This window comes from Haliaeetus albicilla, chromosome 1 (assembly GCF_947461875.1).
Source record: "Haliaeetus albicilla chromosome 1, bHalAlb1.1, whole genome shotgun sequence".
Taxonomy (NCBI): domain Eukaryota; kingdom Metazoa; phylum Chordata; class Aves; order Accipitriformes; family Accipitridae; genus Haliaeetus; species Haliaeetus albicilla.
In genome coordinates, this window is record NC_091483.1 from 59,638,795 (window position 1) to 59,663,409 (window position 24,615).

General features: G+C 37.0%; 1 protein-coding gene across 2 annotated transcripts in view; it reads right to left on the reverse strand.

Moving 5' to 3' along the window:
• FAM114A1 (family with sequence similarity 114 member A1) overlaps positions 1–24,615 on the reverse strand; it is a 38,217-nt gene that overhangs the window by 10,276 nt on the left and 3,326 nt on the right. The window contains exons 3-10 of one of the 2 annotated variants that reach the window (XM_069791849.1): positions 23,423–23,510; positions 13,545–13,658; positions 13,280–13,386; positions 11,391–11,525; positions 9,442–9,594; positions 7,065–7,188; positions 1,836–1,918; positions 521–688 (exon numbers count right to left, since the gene is read on the reverse strand). In XM_069791849.1, coding sequence (XP_069647950.1) covers positions 521–688; positions 1,836–1,918; positions 7,065–7,188; positions 9,442–9,594; positions 11,391–11,525; positions 13,280–13,386; positions 13,545–13,658; positions 23,423–23,510 — 972 coding nt within the window. Of the gene's footprint in view, positions 1–520; positions 689–1,835; positions 1,922–7,064; positions 7,189–9,441; positions 9,595–11,390; positions 11,526–13,279; positions 13,387–13,544; positions 13,659–23,422; positions 23,511–24,615 lie in introns of both variants that reach the window. The other variant, XM_069791841.1, reaches the window with a different exon arrangement.

Here is a 24,615-nt window from a genome sequence, read left to right on the forward strand (position 1 = left end):
TTAGCCTTAAGAGCTATCTTTCATAAAGGGAGTGAACACTTGGGAGTTGCCTAAATAATATTTCTGTTTTGTCTGTTTGTGATTTATACAGTTTAAGAGTTTAAGTAAAGTTCGAGAATTTTTTCCATGTATTGTCACTGGGAGAAAGAGATGCCAAGGAATGCTGAGATATGACTTTCAATGTGCTATCGACATTACACCACAGAATCCCTCAGCTCACTGTATGTTGTGTAATGCAACACACAAAAACATAGATATAGAAAAATAAAAACAATGTGATAGGCAGAGGACCTACTACTTTGATATTTACTTCTGGGAACAGACTAACAGTAAAAATATTTATGTAAGTTAGTTTCCTATTGGGTCTACAGTGAATAGTTATACGGTAATACTTCTTAATACTTCCATGAGTTTAAAAAATAAGGACAACATATAAAACCAACACACAAAGATAAAGAAGTAATCTTATCAAAGTATGACAACTTGTTTAATGAAACTTGTCCTCGAAAAGCTATCTTACCTCCACAGTTTTGTTTTTATCTACTTCTGTTTTATCACTGTCAATTTTATCTTCTTTTTCAGTCTTTTCTTCACCAGGATCTCCAGGTTTTTCTTTTAGCTTCTCTTCTATGTCTACTGGGGTGGAAAAACTGGCTTTTTCCAGCCATTCATGAGCTTTTTTCCTAGCCTGTCAAAGAAAGAACCCAACCCCAAAGTTCAGGTCAAAAAGGGAATATCAAATGATGTTCCTGAACAGTAATTAACAATACATTTAATTACTCCCTTTTACATTCAGAAGTTTAAACATATCAAGCTTCTGCATGGCATTTAGTCAAGTGTGCATTTAAGAAACTGTAGGGAAAAGCATTTCTGACTGCATAAAGATGGATCAGCCAGGGATAATTCCTCTACAGGTATGATATTCCTAACCAACACAGAGAGTTGACATTAATACCAAAGTTACTAATATTTCAGCTTTATGAAGTACCTTCCAAAAGAATTTACACAGAAATAATTTTCCTAAATAAAAAAGATAAGAAGGTGGTATTAAAAAAATAAAAAAAAATATGGGAGAGGTAAAAGAGATGTACTAAATTCTTAAAGGAAAAATAAATAGAAAATCACTGTATCTTCAGCTGCCTTCCCAGGCATGAAAGTAGGTCAAAAGTGGAAAAGCCTTGAAGTTTTATACAACTTCAGACTACTGTTATGGTTAGTAGGAAACTTATGATGTCTCTTTTTTAACATGAAGTCAAATTAAAATATGTTAAGACCTAAGCCTAAGCTACTTATCCATAGTCTATCTTTGTAGCTAGAGATAAACATTCATGTGAGCCGAAGATCAACAGGTGAATCACCTTTAAAGGGGCCTGACGGTACAAATGTGACTAGTGATGTGACTAGCTTCTAGCCATCTAACTTTTAGATGATTGAAGCTAGATGAGATAAATCCAAAACTTTGCTAAGAAGGTCTGGAGAAGTCCCTCAGAAGAATAAACATGATGAGCAAGAAAAATAATTCTGAACCTGACCTTTGTTCCCAGCACGTAAGACCAAATCTACTGTGCTCGTGAACTCTGTTCTGCTGAGACATCCCTGGTTCAAGGCTTTCTAACATGGCCCATTGTGCGAGCCAGTCATTGCAACTGTATTGACTTACTAATCTCACTTCTTCTAAGAAAGCTATTCTGTATTTATCCTTTTACTCCCGCCCTCCTGTACTTTGCTTTCTGAACTGTCTGAACCGAGCTAGGTACTGCTCTGTGTCAGATTTCAGAACAAAGCCCTCCCTCTTTGTCCAATAAACAGAGAGCACCTCACCAACAGGTGCTAACCTTGTTAAGTTTGTCAGGAGTAGCAGCAACGTGCAATTCAAACAGCAGTTCGGTAAGCATGCTGACAAACTCTTCTCCCATATCTGCTGCAAGAAAAAACAAGACAATTTTTTATTAGGGTTTTCACTATAATATTTTACACAGTCAAATACATCCAATCAAATAGTTTCCCCAAGAACTCTAGCACTTGAAAAACAGTGACAGTGATACAAGAAAGGGGTGTGTGGGTGTGTGCGTGTATATGCTCAAATAAAGACGAGAACAAGCAACAGAGATACCTGTACAACCAGATATGCTAGCCAGACACTTCCAACTACTCTCTCCGCCCCATTCTAAATTCCACTAAGTTTCACAAAAACAGGTAAGAGGAGAAGAAGTTGCACGATCCCTAGTTATCTGACAAAAATACAAGACCCACAAAATAACCAAAGAAGAGATACTAACCTATTCTTTCAAACTAAAGAATAAAAACTGCAGCAGGGCCAGATACAAATAAGTTTCAGAGGAAAATTACTGGCAAATGTTCTCTCTTGCTCTGTCTGCAAACCACAGCTAAGAGGTGTGTTTTCTTTCTATTTGAAGACTGAGCTTTGCTTATGTTTTCTGTTCTGCTTTGGAGTAATGAGCCTTAAAGAATCTGCACTTCCATTTCACAGGATTAATGAGCAAAGATAAGTATCACTAGTATTCGAACTTCATTTTTATTATATATATTCCTTTGACTACTTGCAGTTGCCATATTCTAACATGCTCTAAGTTCCTAAAAGTTGGTATTTTGGTTGGTTCTGTTCATCTGCACTTACTGAGTTTGGAATCTTCATTAACGCTTCCTGGTGGAATATACAAAATCCATTTTTTTTAGCCTGATGACACTAAAATGACAAATTCTCCATACTGAGCCTGATAAAAGTCCAGCTACTTCAAAAATGAATTTCTTGTCTTGCTGTATTCCCACTCTTTTTATTAATTTATTAGCTAGGGCCAGTTTTTCTATTTTATGCAAATCTTTAATACTGGGCTTAAAAGCTGAGGGACATTACTCTCCAATGACTTTGGGGATTTTGATAGAACTGTTTACAGTCTACAGTACCTTGCAACATGTGCAAAGGTGGTGGAATCTGACACTCGGATTATACTTTCCTAGAGCAAAGGACATCTAACCATTGCTTGTAAAGATAGTGCCCATCTTTGGTGCTATAAAATAAATTAGTATTTAGCACGAAGAACTCTTCACCCACAATGACCAAGAGACTGAGCTTTGCTCTTAACAGCAGGGGAACAACTCAAGAAGATTGTATTCTGGCAGGCCAAAGAGATGCACAGAGTTAATTTAATTGCTGCCCTTATCAGTAAATTTTGGCAATAGGATTTTCAGGTTTTGCAATACAGCACCTCTTGGATACCCTGAATTCACTTGTTCTTAAAATGATGCCAAATTGTTTTATGAACTGCTGAAAACTGATAAGCAGTTCACTGGATCAAAGCAAAATTACCAAAATTGTTGATAACTGGCATATTCAATTCAATACTCACTTTGGTTACTGTCTCCCTTAACCTCACATATGAATTTTTTGGTGTTAATGCCTTTCAAAATGTAGGTAAAGCTACTCTTTAAGATATTCTCCTCTCATTATTTCATAAACAACTGAAAGGAAAAGAAGCTGCAGTGAAAAATACATGAAAGGACTGCATAATCAAAGTAAGAGGAAACATTAGAGAAGGGTATGCATTTGGCTTTCTCCTACTTGTGTAAGAAAATATCTTTTCCTTTTCTTTCTTTTCATATTGATTTTGCACCTATCTGACTGTTAAGAAAAGACACAAAAAAACTATTCCAGTTTCAAAGTTGCCAAGAACAAAGCCTAGCCCAAATCCTTTCCCAAAACAGTCCTCCAAAGATCATCGCAGTAATTTCTCCTTGTGTAGGATGGAAAATGTTTACGGTAGAAACTAAAAGCAGCACTAACACATCTGAATGAGATCCTGAGAGTCTTGGGTAAGACAGGATCCTGAGAGTTTACATAAAACAAACGGCTGGCCACTCTTTTCAAACACTCGAATGCAAAGTACTGGTTTTCCTCCCAATTAGTCTTTTTTTTGCTGAGTATATATAGCACTGACAAATGACACCGTATAAATAAGATGATTTTGATGATGAGAAAGTGGTAACAAATTAGCAGTAAGTGGTAATTAACTTGTTTTCAAATACTGCTCAGTGGCTTGATAAGATTTAACATTTTCAAATACCATTAGTTAATCTCTGTCTTTTGTAGGGGGGTGGCTTCCTTAGGAAGAAACCACAAGTTTTATTGAGCTGGGAAGCACAAATCAAAATCCTATGGAAGGCAAGTTAGGTGTAGTTTTAAACTGTTTAGCAAGCAGGATTAGAACTCAAAATTCTTCCACAGAATTTAACATAGCCTGCTACCTCTTGCTAGATAGCTAACTTAAGTAAAAATATGTAATTCTTTACAAAAAATACACTATTAGAAGAGCATATGGCTCACTGACTTGATTTTATAAGTGTAAAACCTATTAATGTGCTTATCAGAAGGTTAATTGTATTAACTGGCTTGAGCTAAGAACACAAACTAGAAGGAAGCCTTCTCTTCACAGCAAGACATGAGCTGCATTTAAGCCCGATCAGCAAACCTGTTGTTAAATTTTACTGTCTTTTATCTATACGTAATTATTAATTATGCCACAGAAAGATGCTTAAGGTCCCAACAAGTCATTTCAGGTAAACAATTCCAGTTTAAAAAAAAAAACAACAAATCCCAAACAATTCAAACCTAGACCCTAAAAGATCAAGTGTGCTCCCAGAAGGATACATATCGATGCCCCCCAGAAAATATGACCAGAATACTAAGCATAGTCAATAGCAAGTCACTGGAATCCAACTTAAATTATGTAAAGATTGGCAAACTAAAGTATCAATAAAACATTAAACTGTTCAAAAGAACTGTGCTCCATGAGGGGAAAAGGATGTGCAAATCACATAGACTACAGGGAAAGGTGCTGGATATTGTTTTTATCTAAATATGGCAGACAATTGTCATGTAAAGGCCTATTAATGCAATTCTTTAAGTTTTACAAGGTTTTATGCATTTGCTGCATAAATGCACTTAATAAAACCCCTTAAGATTCTATGCATTAAGAAATTCAGCAAAACATCTGTCTTCCCTGACTCAGGAGGATCGTAAGAAGCCTTCATTCACTCCAACAAGATTTTAATGAAGATAACGCATTTTTGTGACTGGGAAAGGTACCCAGACTAGGACACTGTCTAGAAGGGACATGTCAAAGCACTATCCAGTGTTAAGAGCACTATCAATGCAGTGTTGCATGTACTGCGGATTATGGGTGACAGGCTGAAGAAAGAAGTAAAGGCCAGGTTAGGAGCCTGACCACAGAATTGTAGGCTCAGCCCTAACAGCTACTTTGAAAAGTGATTAACCTTTCTATTCTTTTTGTATCCTCCAGTGGAATTAAAATTTATCCAACTTAATACTAATAAATGAAATTGATCTTTAGTTCAAGTACTAATAAATCTTGAGCCTGCTTGCACTAAAGGATGTGAGTCATTTTGAACTGCAGCCTGAAGTAACACCCATTCAGCTGTAAGGTGGAGAGAATACGTGTGGTTATTATTTCCGCTGTCAGAGAGGAGGATATGTTTCACTGCTGACTGGTTTGCTTTTGCAGGGGGAAACCTGCAGCACACTGATTTGGTCTTTTTGGGTTTTTTAAGGTGCTCATTTCCTTGGTCCCAGCCTATTTAAAAAGCCAGCGAATGTTTCAAGGAGCATGATCAGCAGCTGTGCTTCACTGAAAAAACAGAACTTCTGACTACCAGAGAAAACATCACTTTGTGCTCTTCCTGGGGGCTAGTTTCAAAGCAAGGAACTATTTCCCACAGAAATTAAGGAATAACAGACAGCTCATGAATCCTTGCTATTAAGCAGGTAATACACTTTCTTGACTTCTATTTCTCACAATCCCACAGAGGAATGTGGGGTTTTAAAGAGTAACAAGGGAAAAAAAACCATCACAAAACTCTACCATACTAAGACTTTACGCTGAACACTCGCTATCCCCCCCGAGAAGAAAGAGTAAGCTCCCTGTGAGAGACATCAGGCATACTGAGCAAGCACTGCTAGAAAGAGCAGTCTGAGCAGAAAAGACTTTCCAGTAGAACATGTGGATGTTAACAGTTTTTCTAACTTTTCTGAAGGCTAGAGAAATCATAGCTCACCACCTTGCAAAATGTAGGTTTTATGGGCAAAGCACCCCTGAGAAGATCAAGATGACATGGAAGAAATATCTTTTTATGTTTCTGTGTTTCTGAAACACAGCAATATGATGTTCAATGGCATAAGCCAGTCTTCAGTCAGGTCAAGGGGATTGTTTCTATTAGCTAGAAGAGGTTTGGTATGGACCTCACAGGCCTAGAGGCATAAACTATGGTGGCTTTAAGCTAACTTTGTATCCTTCTGTTCTCAGCCTGTTCTGGGGAATGCCAAAATTCCTGATCTAAGACACCTATTTTGCCCCTAAACAAAGCACTCACCCATTTTACTGTAACTTTTGTGAGCTGATCTATGGCCTGTCATGCTGGTCCCATTCTCTTCAATGCTGTGCACTATGTCATAGTTACGGCATGCTTCTGCTGCTATAACTTCTATCTCACACTCCACATGCCATGTCTTGCCAAGCAATACCTAGAAAGCAGCTTTGCTGCTATGTTTCAAAGTGACTTTCCTTCAAAAAGTTCAGGGTTCTTAAGTCTCTTCATTACGCTCTGATCTTTTCCCTATCTAGCAAGGGAGGGTGCAAAGTGAGGATGAAGTTGCTAAACAGAAAAGCATTGCTAAACACTCCAAAACTTTCAGATTACACAATTTCATAAGCAGATTGTGTAAGGAAACCTGAGTTATCCAAAAGGTTATTATTTTCCCTTCTTATTTTTGTTTTACTTTCACTGATGATATAGCAAAGTAATATAATACTTCCTTACATTATCTTTTCTATATCTTATACTTCAATTACAATATAAATTCAAAATTAAGCATTGATCAGCTTCCAGAACTTTTGGAGTATTAATTTTAGTGACTACCTTATGAAGAGTATTAGGATATCAGAAATTATAGTTTGGATTGTAATTTTTGAAATTAGTATATACAGAAGTAACAATTATTCATATGGTTAAGTCTCTGTGTTTCTAATTACCTTTCTGTGCCTGCACCACTTCGTCATCCGACTCCTTTGGAACAAAAATCTCTTTTATAGCAATTAAATCCTTTTTCACACCCTCCAGCTGGTCTCCATCAAGTGCTGCTAAATATGACTGAATCTGTAAAAGAAAGGACAGTAAGCATTCCTAACCAAAACAGAGCATTTCTTAAATGCTACTTTAGAGCCTGATACCAAAATAGGCTAAGAAATGGAAACTTCCATTTTGCTCAAATCTTGGCTCTAACCTTCCAACGTAGACACATTTTTGGTTCTCATCAACAAAAATTTGTTGAGTATCACAAAAATTACACCAGCCTTGCAAGATCGTCAGGTCTCTACCTTCTCCCAGAACATTAGTTTTGAATTATAAATTGATGGTTTAACTGCAAACTGTAAGAAGCATTTTGGGATTGCTTGGATGAAGACAGCAGGCAGAAAAAGCACAGGCAGAATTTATGGTTAGTCTCAGCACTCACAGGAAGAGTTGGAAAAAGAAGCCTGTTTCTCCTCTTCCAAAATGCAACCAAAAGTATTGACAGTCTACCAGTCTACCTGTTCTGAAGAATGTATTGACAAGTCTTTGCATGTCTCAGGTATCTGCAAGTCCCTGCATATCTAACAGGTTGGCATGCCTAAGAGGGATGGAAACAGATTCTTTGCATCACTGTTTGTTTGCACTACAGTTACATAGTGTTAAACCCATGATCACACTCTCTGCTTATGGAAGCCAAGAGAAATGCCTTCTCTCCCTTTGTTACAAAATTTTACTTTTATGTTTGTTTCAAGGGTTTTTTCTAAGCTTGCTTGGCAGACATGCAGGCTGGCTCAGTGAGAGACTGGAGAAAAATGTTATTTTCTTATGTTCCTCCTTCATGTGTCCAGCTCATATGTTCAGGGTTAAATGCAAGATAAAGTTGGGAGACCTAACGCAGGTTGTGAAGGACTACCTAGGGCTTTTTTGTCCCTCTCTATAGCATTATCCATTTCATAGGATTAACTGGGAACTTTTTTTAATGGAAACTTTTAAAATAAAAGCTTAAAAATATTTTTAAATCCCTGCTATTAGAAGCACATTGGACATTAGCAATGCCTTCAGTCTCTCTTGTGCTCCTGCTGTGGCTTTTGGGCTGTTAGTATATGTCTCAAACTTACAGTACTGTAAGTATTTTGTGGGCATGAGTATGGTAATTATGAGAGAATTGCACTTGTTGACCCAGACAGACGCATTCAATCCTGTTGGAGTGAGTAGGACTATGAACAAGGGGTTATCTAGGACATAGCATGAAGCACATCAGAAACTTTATGGTAACAACTTGCACAAGTCTTATTTACCCTGTGGTATTTCACAGTAAAAGAAAAATAGTATTGACACATGCAATTAACCTGAACTTATTTTCTATTTACCTCTTTCCTGTTTTGTGGGTATTCTGGGGGTTTTTTGGGTTTTTTTTTTCCAAAAGCAGGCCCTTGAACCTTACATGTGGGTTTTGAATTTATAATTTTTCATTTAGACATAATTGCAAAAAATAAAAACAACATGGACAGTATGTACCTAGCTGTTATTAACATAAGCTTCTTTTACTTGTGAAAGCAAATAAGACATTTTAAAAAATAAGTTGGTTATTTTTTATTAAAAATAATCCAGAGGGCAAGGAGTGCTAATTAGAAAAACAAAAAAGAAGAAAACTTGTATTTTAAGAAATTTATTCAGGAAACTGTTTCAGTATAAAATACCACTCCTAGGAGTCTACAAAATTCCATTGATCTACTGTCAGAGATCTACTGATCTACTAGTAGAGTCAATAAATTGACAGCTGAAATTAAAAAATATATTTATCAAATAAGCCTTAGTAACATTAGCATATTCTTCAGAGAGACATTTGTATACTTCCAGTAATAATATCCTGGAGCAGTTTTATGTAACTTTAAAACTACACAATAAAGAAGGCTTAGAAATTGAATAAGTAATCTGGGATTAATTTTAAATCACTAGCCTCCAGGTGTAGTAGGTCTGGAATACCTGAATGTAAGTGTCAGTGCCTGATACAAAACCAGAAGACTTCAACCTCCTTGCAAATTCTGAAAAGACATCTGCATAGTGTCACAAGCTGAAAAATACACACTATATACAGTCCTAACAAAAATAACTTTCAGTTCTGAAGTTGTTTGTTTTGCATTAATCTTGGAATTAAATTTTAGGTGTATTGAGATTGATTTCCTGAAGCCAAGGACTGGCCCATGGGACCTATCCAGCTTTCTCTGAAGTTGATGGAAAACTTACTGTTCATTTCACATGCACCTGCAGAGTGAAATTAATGTAAAGATCAATTTTTTACCAACCATTTTGATTTATGCTGTCTGCATACTGTACCTGAGCTTCACTTTCATTTGAAAGGATTTCCAGAGCTTCAAGATGAGACAAACCTTGGAATTCATCAAAAAGTAGTCCATAATGTGCTGTTCTTTCAACTGTAACTTGCTGGGCCCGCCTCTGTTTCTCTTTTTCTTTAGCTTCTCGCAACAGCTGCAAAAATATACATTATTCCTGTTGTTTTATTGGTAATGCTGTTGGTATGACAGATTTTATTACTTTCTGCTTCTGCTTGTCTAGGAAGTGGTAATAAAATTTGGGACTATCACACTTGCAGAGCTGAAATTTTACAGCTGAAATATCTAACTTCTTTTTTTATAAACTTTGCTAATAAAATATTTAAGTAGTATTCTAAGCGTTGTTTTCCCAAGGTAATTGCTAACCATCTTTTTTTAAAATACAATGAACAAACAAATAATCTTGCTTATGTTCTCAAAAGCAATGTCAGCTATGGATACTGTATAATAAATTTAGCCACCAATTACAATGAAAGAAAAATAAGAAGGACTATTACATACACAGCCCTGAAGAGTCATGCAATCCATTCCACAGACCACAAAATAGGAAGAATATTATTTCCAGGACCTACCTACCTACTTGCATAAATATTGCACCTACATAAATATTTCCTGTGAAATATTTTTAGCAGACACTGAAGTCAGTTTTATGTGACAGCAGGACTGACAAAAGAGATTGGTCTAATAAGGTTTGACTTCTACCAAAGGTGGGGCAGAACTACAGTCCGTATACTTGGGTATATTTTGGAGTGATCTTCTTATACACTTCTATTAGTGTATAAGAAGGCTAGAATAGTGTATAGAATAGCATCTTCTATTCCTTCCTTCTATTCCCCGGAAGGAATGGCCTCTCATATGAATTTGCTACAGTAAAGCTGGTAAATACAGCTGAAGTGCATCTGAAGTCACATATAAGCCTCTGAATATAGGTGAACTCTCACCACTTACACTATTGCATCATTCAAAATTTCTACGAAATTCTCTTCAGTTATTCATTTGTTACAAAACACTTATGATGGTAGATTTTTCAGTCTCCACCTTCAAAAGATCACTCACAAAGTTTATGTACAAATCACTGAAAAGGAAGCACTGTTATATGACCCCTGAGAACTGATTTATGTCACTTTCTGCCTCAGATTTTATGTGTGAATTCATGCATATTGTTTAGGAAGGTATTCTCAAAAGCTCATTTTAACCCTGTGGACCTTAACAAGAGTTACTTGCTTTTGGCCTACTACAACAGTATCAGTCCATTCACACTTACAATGACAAACACTAAAGATGAAACATCTCATTAAAAGAAAAATACCTTACTTCTCTCTACATGGAAGTAAACATCCAGCAAAATTAAAAGTTTTTTTCAATGTCTATTGATTTCCACAGCCTCCCTCCTCTCAGTGTCTGGACAGCTAAAATAATTTTGTACTGACAGCTCTTATACTTCTGTTTTTATCATGTCTGAACTTTTAAACATGAGTCACAACTGTGTAAGGGTACCACTAGTTTAGATGGACATTAAGATAGAACACTTCACAGCTTTAATTCCTAATGAAACATATGTCGTATTCCAGTATTACTAATTTCCAAGGAAAGTAGTGCAGTGATGTTTATGCTGGAAGATATCTATCTACAGCTGTTACAAAAACACCAACAATTTGATTCTGTCTCCAGAGTGTAATGATTTATCACCACATATACTATCTTACCAAAATCAGCTATTGCACATGTGATTATGCAGAAAAGATGATTTTACATTATCTTTTGTGGTTCTGTGAAGAAAAATAAAGTGGAGCAAATATAAAGCATAATATTTATTTCCATAAGCTTAGCCAATATCTACTGCAATAAATAAAGCCTCTCCCTGAGGCATGTGAAATTCTGGAAGAAGAATCTGAAACTGCATTGACAGAGCTGTATTGAAATAAATCCAACCTGAGACAGAGAAACTGTTCTTGCCATTAGTGTTTTGGTTCTCTTAAATCCAGGATCGCTTTCTGCAAGGACATTCATGGTTGTCTTCCCAATGAATTCCAAAGCATCTAAGCCTCCAGATAATACACTTTTCCCCTGTATAAAACAACGCAATGTGGTTATTTTCTTTCCACTTTATGCTAATATGAACTGTAAAGAGTATTGCTTTTGCTGACACCGACTTTGAACATTCAGGTCCCTAGATTTTCTATGCTTTAACTAACAACAGGATTGATACATTTATAAAATTATGTTACTTTGTTCTAAATACATTTTCGAAAATAAAATCAATTGACTATATAAATCTTTCTAGTTAATTAAAAGACTCACACTGGAGGAAATGTAACACCTGTTGCCAATAAAAAAATTATGAATAATACCACTTTAATTTCATCCAAAGTGGCATCTAGTCCATGGGAACATATTTTAGATACAAATAATATGGAGCCAAAGTCCATCATGAACAGGATGACCCTGCCTTACCTAACTGATTTCTAAAATTTTGACACTTGTGATGACTCTGGAACTGTCTATCAAAATACTGTTGTTTTTCCTGTGCCTGCATATTAACATTTGCCCTCACTCACAAAATTTCATGTACTCCGAAGAATGATTTTCACTGGCTAAAGATTTCCATTTCAATCTGGATTATGCATCTGTCAGATACTCAAATGCTGTAACCTGATGTATAATGATGTAACCTGATATATAATGGAAAACCCTACCAAAGTCTCAAATGGCATTACTGGCAACTTACTGAGAGCTTAAGTTATTCTTTTTGTTTGGTGACATTCATCACTGTGATATAGTAGCTTCTCTAGGTTTGCATAAGAGCACATTTCTCTTATCTGCAAATCTTATACAATGCTCAGGTAATCTTACTAGTGTCCAGCTCTCACAAGCCTTATGATGCTCCAGATTCTGTAGCAACAGTCTTAGCAATAATCTATAGGAATCGCCCTCTGCTCCCAAAATCTTTTGATATTAAGAGTGATGAGGCACTCAGGGTGAACTGGATATGCACTAAAAAAGAATTGCCACTTTGTAAAACATGCTCAATGGTGAGTTAGTCTTCTATGATTTTTTAGCTGATGCTTAAACTCTCTTACAATTTCAAGGGAAACACTATACTGAAAAGCTCAGAGGAAAACATTTGCTATGATAATAGTGTGTAAACAATGTTGGGGAAGAAGATGACACAGAAATTGATTTGGAAACAGTATGGTAGAGGATTTTGCAAAAGCTGAAACACAGAAAACCAGAAAAGGATGAAGTGCAACGCACAGAAAATATATGGAGAGTGTAATAGGAAAGAACCATGGACAAAAGATTTTGCCTCACTGAGTCTGCAGTAAGACCCCCTTCTGGGAAGGCTAATATGAAATGAGAGACTAGATAGAGGTGAAGGTAAGGGCCAGCGACTAACAATACAGAGTTTAGTAAAAGCTTTAAAATAAGCAAATGAAGTATTTTCTTATTTTATCTGCCTTCAAAAATGATAACAAATCTTATCATACTTTCTCTGGAAGGACTTAACTGTAAAAAAAATTAGATTATGGTACCGCAACTATAAAGAAGATTTCCTAAGAATTTGCAGAATTCTATACACTTTAGAAGACCATATTTTTCACTGAAAATGGTGCCAAAGCAGTAACTGACTTAGTTGTGTTTGACTTTTTTTTTTTTATTAATTTGATACAGTTATTTTGCCATGGAAGAGACTCTAAACAGACTTACAACAGAACTGTTTTTACAAAGACCTACAACTTAACAAATATGACGTACAGTAAAGTTGCACCTAAAAATGATGATGAATAACTAGAGCAGAGAGGCCAGCTAAAACGACTCACTGTGTTCTGTACAGCATTAGTGATAGCTGACAACATGCCACGAGATCCAGATGAAGGAGAAGAAGGAATATTCTCAGAAGAGCTTTGGTCTAGAGAATCTTCTGCATCTAACAAAAGAAAAGAGCAAGCTGTAGCATACTTTCAACTCTACAAGTCACAAATTACAGTAAACTGGATTCTGCGATCAAAATCCTAAAATTTTGTAAATTGGACTAATTTGGCAGTGTCAAATAGTTTTGTTCAATTTCAGTGAACTTGAACTTACGTATAACTGGTGTTTCAGCTGCAGGAGGCTCTGCCATTTCTGAAGATGCTGAACTTGCATTATGAATTTCTAGGGTAGTTCCTGCTTTTTCCTTTACTGCCGTTATCCCATGACCTGCAGCAGAAGCATATTTTAGATTATATGATTTGAAAACTTATTACTAACAGTGCAGAGTATTCTTATACTCCATGAATGATGACAATCAGAATAACTATTAAGCTTACCTCAATAGCTTAATTTTTTTTAGGTTAATAATTCACTTGCTCTACTATATCCAGTATATTAACTGACTAGAAATGATAAAGCTGAAATATAATACAAATGACACTGGATCTGAAATGTAAAACTTGTTTCAGTGGCACGCATTAAGCTTAGCTCCCTGCTTTTCAAAATGCTAAATATTCTATTACAAACAGCTTAAACAGAAATTGATGGTCCTCCTAATGCCATAGGTTTTGGCCTCATCTAGTTTTCAGAAGTCTAGAACAATTAACCCACAATTAATGGACTGTGGGTGACTGCAGGGCTGAGGCAAGGAATCTGTTCTTCAGTCTGCTGCATAGGTGCTATGTTAGGTAAGTATTTTACGAATATTGACCCAGGTCCTCAAAGTTATTTCAGGATTTAAGCTCCTCAGTTGCTCATTTGAAGTCAAATTCTAAAGTGTCTCTCCTCAAAGCTGCTATTTAAATATACTTCGTAAAGTCTGTTGGTGTCAGATGACACAGACAGAATTATTGTTCCAGTGACAGCTGATCTCCTACAGAGATTTTACCACCCTTACCTGATGCATACATAGTGACTCCCTAACTCTCTGTTCTATTAAAATGGTCTCATTTAATGTACGGAATATATGTTATTAGTGTTTTTATCTGAATGATTTTGACAGAACGGGATTGCTTTGCTGCTTTTCTACAGACTTTACACTAGCAGATCACATGGACTGGTAATATCCCACTATAGGATAGGGTGGGATTGCCTGGTAGCCAGCAAAAGGAGGCAATAGCTTCCTAATCTGCACCAGCTGTAGTTGAAAAACGCTGCCCTTAAAAAAGACTGCCCTCAAATTGTCTGCCTATTCTGCTTCTGGATATATCCACAAATATGTTCATGATATGCTTCTCTCATTACAAATGATCCAGCTAGCACATCTTCCTTAGCTGGAAGTTTCTGCACATCAGCTGAGACACAATAAGTAAACAACCAACCAGGCGAGCAGTATTTCTTTCCAACACAAAATGAAATGGCTTCAGTGACCCTATTGGATTTTTTCTTGCACAGTACACCATTACTGCATCTCACGTAAAGCTGATCACTTCTAGCAGTAGGACAATACAGAGTGCCTTAACTATCTAACTACTTATGAGAAGTATTAATTACAATTTTATACTTCTTTGCTTTCTTACCTTACACTGAACTGTAAAATAGATAAATGACTTCAGAAAAGGCATTAATACAGATGCTCAGGCAGATACCTAGACATCTAAGGCACAAACTCATTAAATGTTGTCTATACTTTCCCGCAGCTGTATGCACTTCCTATTAGAAAAGTTCAAAGCATCTTTTCTTAGTTATATTAATTACAGCAAAATAGCCTATCATTTGCCAGTGCTCTACAGTGTTCTGAACAAACATACACCTACACATATATGTGTGTGTGTAGTCATATAAATATGATATTGAACATCTGATTAAAGAGAGATGCAGCAAAACTATGTGAAATGGAGTAGGAAGAAGGAAAGCTTAGATTTATGATTCTATGATTTCCAAATGGGTTACACATCAGGTGCTCTATGAATTCAATAATAAATATACTCTAGAAAACATGTGAAGCAGCTACTGAACTACTGAAACTACTGAAAGATCACATAGAAGAAAACTGGAGTATCTGGAGGTAAACACAAAGAACAGTTGTCCCCTAAGGAACAGGTGAGCAGAAACAAGTAATTTTTTATATGACAGCATAAGCTGCATGGTGTCCTGATGTTTTACACTGAAACAGAGAAACGAGGCAGGTCAATGCTTTTACCTGTCTAAAGAAAATATGGCCTTTGTCTATTTTATCTCATGTCTTACAAAATGTAGCAGTACATCCAACTGTACATGAGATACCAAGTTATGCACCACAGTGATTTAAGTCATTGCTGGGTAACTTCCTGCCTTTTACAACACCTGCTCCAATGCAGATACTGGAGAGGGGGGTACTACTTTGTCTAATCTCCATCTCCTGCACATTTTAATTGGTTCAATGAAAATATTAGCATGAATAGATTCTGCAGTAATTTACTCTCCAAATTCCTGGGACTCACTTAAATAACTATTAATTGTGCTTTTAAACTAATGTAATAGATATTCCACGTCACATTCCTTTCCCTTTCTCCTGCTCACAACTTTTTAAATGACCAAAAGAGTTCTATTCTCTCCATTGACTTACTTTTTCTTAAGGACTTGACTTGCTAACAAACTATTATTGTCCTGTAATTATATAAAAAATTAACTACCTTTTAGCTGTGTGCGGAAGTTATGGATTTTCAGATTAATTTCCCAGTTTTCTTCTGTATCTAAACATGTTTAAATTTTTTTAATATTCTGTAATTTTGTTCTCATAGTTTTGCAGACAAGCTTATACTTCCAAGAAAAGGAGGCACACAGTTGCTGTACTGATATTTACAGACTTAGAAAAGGCAGCATTTTCAGGGCTGCGGTTACATGCACTAGAATGAGAAGAAAATATTTCAGGTTAGCTAGGAGTGGTTTTGCTGAACTAAGCTGTATGGCACGTATGTTTGACTACAACAACAAAACCAGATTAGATCAGAAGACCACAACTGAAGCAAGTCAGCACAAACACAGCAGATGTGCATGTTGCTCTGTAAATGAAAATGATTATTTGTAATTTCAAAAGGCACAGAAATAAAAGAGTTTATGGGAGATGAGCCTACATTTTAGAGATAAAGGTGCACTGGTTTTGTTACACTGGGTGTGGTAACGCAACTGAGCTGATATTGTAAACTTTGGAACACCTCCAACACCTCCATCTACTCATCTGTAACAGCAGAGACAGAAGAGCTACGCAATGGGTATTGTTCACTGCATGCTTTTTGAAGAGAGCATGCTTTTTTCCCTATGTTGTTGATTTTATTTTTCTTGCCTACAGGAATTCTCTTTCTATTGGCTGGCAGTTTCAGAAGAATATTGTTGTTCACCTTGCTAGCTGGACTATTCCATTTGAAAAGGAAGGTTTTGCAAGCAGTGCCTAAAAATGTGGCCTGCCTTTGAGTTTGCCTGATCTGCCCAAGGCCAGGTTACAGTGCTCACAAATGCTTTAGTCAGATACATCCCTCTTCACTTGAGGCTCTCTTTATCTTCCACCTCCCAGCATAGTAGCCTTGGATTCCCTGCAGAGCTGAAAGAGGCCAACAGACACCTCCCGAGGGCAGTTCAGCATGTCTGAAATCTAAATCATTCTCTGTAGGAATCGCTGTCCCTTGTCAATCTAGTACTCCCAGGCAACTGGACACCCTGCTTCAGTGGTACAGATGGGGAGGAAGAGTTCGAGATTCTGTCCCTGGCTACTACGCAGTCTTTGTCACTTGTGTTGCACTGTGGGAGCATTTCTGATGAACAACTGATCAAATTTAGTCTAGTAAGATGAATGAAGCTTCATCTGGTTCAAGCTAAAGATGAAGATCGAGGCCTTAAATTAGCTTCTGGCACTGACTGAGAAACTGAGGAACCTGAAGATGGCTGGGGGGGAATCACTCCACTATATGAAGTATAGATATGTGGAAAAGCCAGCTGTGCTCTGGTTTTGTAAACTAAAAAAGTGGGACCCCATTGTGCTCACTTTGAGGCTATCCTATTGGCACTCCATACACTTCAAGGCTTTAGAAAAATACTCTTCCTTGTAATTATAACAAAAACACAGGCTAGATGCTGATAATACTTATGCTACTCAGTCTGTAAATCAGGAATCACGCCAATTAAGTTGTAAATGAGACTAGTTTCAGATCTCCTTATTGCAATGGTAAAAGGTTTTAATAATAGCAATAGGCATAAAGGCTGCTACAACAGATTCTTGGTTCTCAACCTCTTCTAGATCATAAATCCATTTTAAAAGACATAAAGGAAGCAAATGGGACTGCCGTCCCCCAAAGCATGTCCGCAATTCCTCCTGCATTCAGTACTCTTAAAGGAAGAACTGTGAAAAAGGGGTTTGCTGCTACAGCAGCTGTAAAGTGTTATTTACGAAACAGTTGAGTGACCACCATGTGATTTCAGGCCCCAAACCAATTTCCCCTTAATCAGCTAATCAGCTGAATTTATGCAATGAAAAAAAAAAAGTCTTCTGAAGAGATTAACTGTCCTTTTTATGACCACATAAGGCACAAGCATAACACCCAGCCTCTGCGTTTTTTAATATCATTCTTTATTTCACAACAGGGGAATAGTATCTATAGAGAATGGAAAAAATATTCACATCATTTCAATACTTTAGTTTCACATTATCTGAAACATTTGCATTTCCATTCCACACAGACTCCAATTTAAGCTATGCAATGCTGATTATTACGCATACCCATGCGTAATAATATCCAAGCTCATCACAGTGACATCAAAAGTGACATTTCATTCTGTCATACTGAGTGACAAGAAAAGGTTTTCAGCGTACCAGGGAGAACTATGGGTGTCTGATATTTTCGTGTGCTGTTCTACTAGGTGAAGAACTAGATGAGAAATATACACAAGCACAAAATAATCAAGATAGCAGAATATTAATTACAAGCAATGCATGAGAGAGGTGCATTAAGCAGCCTTCAAGTGTGAACTTCAGAGACCATGTAAATTAAATAGCTGGGTTGTATTTTTTATTACTTTTATTGTGTAAGAGGTATTGTCAGATGTTAGTCTTACCAATGGCACTAGAGGTTAAAAACCCCAAACTTCCATGGAGTGAAGCACATCCATACAGCATGATCAAGAACAGACTTTGCTTGGAAATGCAGCTTGTTAAGCACCACAACTTAAGCACCTTATAAACACTGTCATTCATCCATACAAAACAATATAGAATATGAAAGGCAAGGCTTGTAGGAGAAAGCAGTAACTTTCATTAAGCTAGCAGATAGCTTAGTTGGAAAAAAAACAGGCAAGCTTTCAAGCATGTTTTTAAAAACGGAAGTCACAAGTTTCAAGTACAGACTGAGAATGTATTTTGCCTCACTTAAGCCGTGGGGATAAAAGGTTTGCTGTTACAGCTAAGCTGACCTAATGGCTTCTTGGTGCTGATATGGGAGGTTCTGTTCCTTCCATGTTCCAAATTTGTCCCTTCTGCTTGCCCTGGCACTTATCTCAGAGTTGGTTCAAGGTACTGAAGAGGCAGAAAATGGATTTTTCTTTCCTCTAGTTATTCTTATGTCAGTTTAGCTTCCTGAACTGGCCTACCAGGAGCTCAGAGGAGCATGAGTGCTGGCACAGGGAGAAGGAAGAAACATGCAAGAAGAGAGGTGCAGGACTGCCCATTTCAGTAGCTGCTAGCCATTAGATTGGCTCAGCTGCAATAGCAACCCACTGTTAGAGCAGAGTTTTATCAACACTGTTACGAAAAGACTGGATGGTGTAATTGCTGATTTTCTTTTAAATTGTGGTTTTTAGTAAGAGGGTAAAATGGTGACAATAAGTACAAGTTGTGTCTCCAGATCCTGAGCCTACTTCTCCCATCTCATCATCCCAGCAACTATTTCAGTGCATCTACTCCACTGTGGTTCCACAACGAAGGAAACCAAACTTCTCACACCTTTTAAAAACAAAAGAAAACTCTTCACCTCATTAACGAGGCAGATTCAATAACTTTCTTAGTGTGACATCTAGTGTCAGACTCTAAGCATGGTTCAGGCAGTGACTGCTACTAATCCAAAAGCATTACAGATTCTGTTGTGTAGAGGAGTATCACTTCTGCCTTGTGGCAGGGACCTTGATCCAAATAATGCTAAAATCAGTTCAAAGACAACAGACATTTTCTTTGTTATACAAAACCATCGCCAAAACAATCACTGGCTACGTGTGCAGAGTTAGTTAAAGAGGGGTAAAATACAAATTATTTGGAAACTACCTTATTATTAGAAACTAAAATCAGCTATGCTAAACAATTTACAGCCATGCAGTAAAAATGCTAATCTGTTTGGGGGCTCTAAATCAGGGTTGGAAGGATAATGAAACTGAGAACCTTGGACATCATTTCAGCTCAGTCTTAAAGAGGAAGGAATGTAAGAAAGAAATTTTTTACAGTAAGAATGATCATTCACTGGAACAACCTCCCCAGGGATGTGGTAAAGTCCCCATTGCTGGAGGTTTTCAAGATGTGGCTGGACAAGGCGCTAGACAATCTCACCTAGGCGCCCTTTCCCACAAAAGCCTGGACTAGATGATCTTTCAAAGTCCCTTCCGACCTTGGCTGTTCTATGATACTATTTGTTAAAAGCTGATGTATATATTTAGGCCTTTAAGATGTTATCTAGTCCACCTCAAATTGTTTCTGCTGTTTTTACAGAGTACAATTTTGAAGAAAAATATAAGGAATAGTAAATATTACATTGTCATATAATATAATATTTTCATACTTAACCAGACAAGCAGCTGTGTTGTACAAAGATAATGACAGAGCAACAGAAAAATCACATACTGAAGGTGTTGCTGATAAGTCTAATTCCAAGAAAGCAGCTTTACTTATACCATTTGCTACATTGAAGGAATAAGCAACATTAAAATGGACTGGATCATGGCAAACCTGTTTGCTGATGTAGAATAGGAGATGAAGCGTTGGTTGAACTGCTCAGATATTAAACGGAGTAACTTGAAGGGGAGTAATACATATTTAATAAAAAGAAGAAAGCTTATAGAAATTCCCAAGAGCTTTAATTTTTTTTTCTCTCTCTGTCTCTTGCTAGGAATTGTCATACTGAAGCACATATATGGTACATGCAGTCCCACATTCTGTCTATGACAGTGACAGACTAAATACTTCACAGGATCAAGCATGAATTTCCATAACAAACAACTAGGAAATAAACCCTCTATATCAGGATTATAAACTATTACCTGCTGTATTGATTTCCTGGAACAAATCTAAGATTATCTATGTGGTCTTCCAAATTACTTTGGGCTCAGTGAACAAGGAAGAAGGTACATTTGATTTCTGCTCAATTAAAAGTCTATTTTATTTAATAAATTCATAGAGAAAAGTTAGATCCAAACTTATTAGATAATTATATGGGAACTCAACCCTACCCTGATACCAGGGTCAGGAAGTGTGACTTAAGTTGTAGATTCCAGGAAACGGGAAGACAAAACAGGGGAAGTGCTGCTTTACATACATCTGGCTTTAGGCTCTTTCCCAGTTGCTCTTGGTCACTGCCAGAAACTAGATAGTAGATGGGTCTTCAGTGTGACATAGTGCAACCATTCTCATGGAAAAAGAAAATTTAAAAATAATTTTAATTTTACTTTTCTGTATATGAATGCTCCTTTGCCTAGGCAACTTGACCTGTTCCAGCTGTGCTCAATTTTAAATAATAATAATTCTAAAAATATATATACATGTGATGATATATATGCTTATTCTAAACAGACAATATCACACAACCTTATCAAGTCAGGCTGCCTAGTCAACAAACTTGATTGCATATTTACACTCTGTGAAGAGTTACGATGCTGATACAGTCAGATGGTGTGTTAAGAAGACAGTATCAATTAAGCATGAATTTTTAATGTATATAAACCAAGATGTTATATGGCCTATATAAAAATGAATAACACCATTAAAAAGTCCATGGAAATCCACAGAGATACAATGCTGGCAGCAGGTTTTATAGACAAAAGCAACAAACAGCTGTAAAATGGTACGTCTTATGTACTTATTAGACAATAAGAAGGGATACAACACACATTCTTGTTTGTCTCCCAAACTTTTTCCAACAGCATTCATAATTTTCAGGCAAGCTCACATCAGTTGGGCAAGAAAATATCTATGGCCATACTGTCCCACAGAAAGTGTACACACTTTGTGACACTAAGCTCATTGTTCAGTGAGGCCGAGATTTCTAAGCAACAGAAGACTGTAAGTGAGATTGCCCCTGCAAGAACAGTAACTGTTTGGTAACAAATAACCTTATTACTCACAAACAACATTAGAATACTATTTATTGCAAAAGCTAAACAGAATATAAATATGGCTATCTCACAGGCAAAAACTGAATGTCCTGAAAGAGCTCTGTTCCAAGAAACCCACTGCTGCAACTATAAAAATGAACTGAAGAATTCATCAGCATTACAATTCCAACTCATCAACAGTAGAATTACTTTTATGCACATAAATTTTCTGCTTTAGTTATTTACGCTAAGCCAAATTCTTTTCAGAATGCTGCTGTTATGATGGTCTGAGAATGTAAGAGAGGCAAAGCTCGTGGAAGTCTCTGAAAGCAGTACCCTTCATTAGACCTACTAATAGTGGTGGGGAAAAATGGGCAAAATTTCAACACAGACACCCTTCTTCAAGTCTGAAAGTGATGTGTTAAACTTTAAGGTTAAATACAAGTTGAGAACACTTAGGTAGTTCCACAGCTAGTTAAGCTGCCCTTGTCACCATCAGCATGTTCTGTGTGTTCCCGTCATTTCCCATTCAGTAGCATTTGAGTGATCAAATGGTGAGCCAGATTAGGGAATTTACAAACTGATCTAGCTGAAGATCCAGCTCTTCATTTCTACTTTTCAAAATCAGTCCCATAGAATAGCTGCCCACATCACTAAATGAAGGCTACTGTTAGTGTAAGAGACAGAAGAAATACACCGCTGGGGCAGGGCAGGCCTGCTCCTTTCAGCAGCAACCTTCACTTATGTCAATTTAAAGACATTTTAGCAACCCATTCTGAGTTTAATTAGATATGTTAATTGGTTGGACTGTCTGAAAGAAAAGGTCGTTACAAACTCTTGAGTGTGGGTGTTACTGAAAAAAAAGAGAGGATGGGGAAGTTCCCTCCTTCTCTGAGAAACAGAAATAATTTATTGCCCATGGAACAGAGGAGGATAAGGAAGAGAATTATTTAGCCTTATATGGGATCATAAAACCGGTATCTCTGCTGCATCCATTATTTTTAGTAACTAGCAATTAATTTTAATTCCTAGGTTCATTTTTTGAAGGTGTTTTGTGGATCCTTTATGAGAACTGATTAGTTAACAGCATAGTAGCTCATTTGTGAGAAATGACTTCCCAGTGGTAACTAGGTATTTGCCTGCTTCGCTTTTTGTTTTTGATGCGTAATGATCAAGTTTTACCTCAAGTCTTCACAAGGACATTTTGTCCTGACATAGTATTGGAAATGAGAGGAGAGGGAGAGGGAGTTTCGGGTCCATGTTTCAATATGTTGCTCTACTCTCTCAAGTCTGGTGTTATAGCTTAACGGTTTCACTGGGTGTCAATGAAAGCTGAAATGATTTACGAGAAGTGAATTCGTATTGTGTAGTCATGGTGTATAAACCACAAACAAGCATGGGCATGAATCTGGGTTGGCATGCTTTGACTTCAAAAACCATAAGCCTTTGCCTGATAGTAATTGTATCAGATCATGTATCTTTTCTGTGAAGAAGCCACAATGAGGTAATTCACTAACTTTAAAAACAAGCCTTGTCCATAATCTGACCGGAAGAAATATTTACATGCTTTGACAGTTTAGGAAGGTCCTTCTTCCTCTTAAAAAAAATCATGCTTGCCAAACATATCAGGACAAAACCGTCTATGAATCTTTAAGATACAACATTAATGTCTCTAATGACACATTAAAATTACGATTTATTTCCACGTACTTTACTGATTGATCACTCACCCACTGTGGCAGAAGCTGATGACAGGAGAGACTTTCCCCAGGTACCCCAAGCTCCCCATCTACTTGCTTTAGACAAGGAGTCTGTGGCCTGTAAGAACAAAAATATTACTCCACTGTCTAAAATTCATGTTTTCCAAAGGCAGGAGGAAACACTAAGAACCTGTCAGGTAACAAAGTCCAGCATTTAATAAATGGTGATAGATTGGGTATTATGTGGAGTTCAAGCTTCTGTGCACAAGAAAGCAGAATGGGAAGCTTAGTTCAGATCACCTATTACTGAAAGCGCCTAAAACCCCAGAGGTGTTTTTATAGATGTCCTAATATTTCTTCAGGCACTCAATCCTATAAAGCCATACAAGTTTATTAGGGCTCTTATTAGGGAGAGGCAGGAACCTGTCTCCTTCCTGAGTTCTACCAGGAGCCAGAGTTAGAGGCTTCTCTGCCTGAGTCTCCTCACAGGTGTAACCCAGTAGATGTGCACAGGGAACTCCTCAGTTCAATAAAAACACAGCCATAGGAGGTGCTGCCCACCTTCTACATTAATGTGTGGTATTAAGCGATTATCAGTATTCCGTATTTAAATCATATTAAGAAACTGTTGTCTCAAGAAAGTCTCCAGTAACATATCATCCCTGCACAATCAATCCAAACCCAAAAGCTAAAGTATCCCAACACAGCTCTGCATTGTGCAGTGTACAGATCCCTGTGGAGGGGATCACTGGTAGAGGGACTAAAACAATGTTTTAACCTTTTCCAATTTGTGGATGCCTAAAATTTTTCAGTGGAGTTGAGAACATCTTCAGATATGTCACATGTATTGGATTTGGATGCTGTATAGACTGTAAAAAGGCCTTGTTTTTCTTAGTTTTCTTTGATTAACTTGCAATTACTCACAGGACTCCCAAAGGTCTGTGCATCACAAATCAAAACCTACTGACCTAGAACAAATCAAAAACTACTGGCCATTTCACCAAGCCTTGTGAAACATACACTGTTTTCGTAAAGTCAATGACTTGAAAATTAGCAAGTACAAGATTCAGTGCTGCATATTAAGCTCAAGTTCTGTCCTCTTCTAGGTTCATTCTGTGAACTGAATGAAGCAGATTTGTACAGAAAGCCAGATAACAAAATCACAGGAGTATTATGACTATACAAAATGGACTAGATTCTTAATAAGATTTACGCTCTGGTAT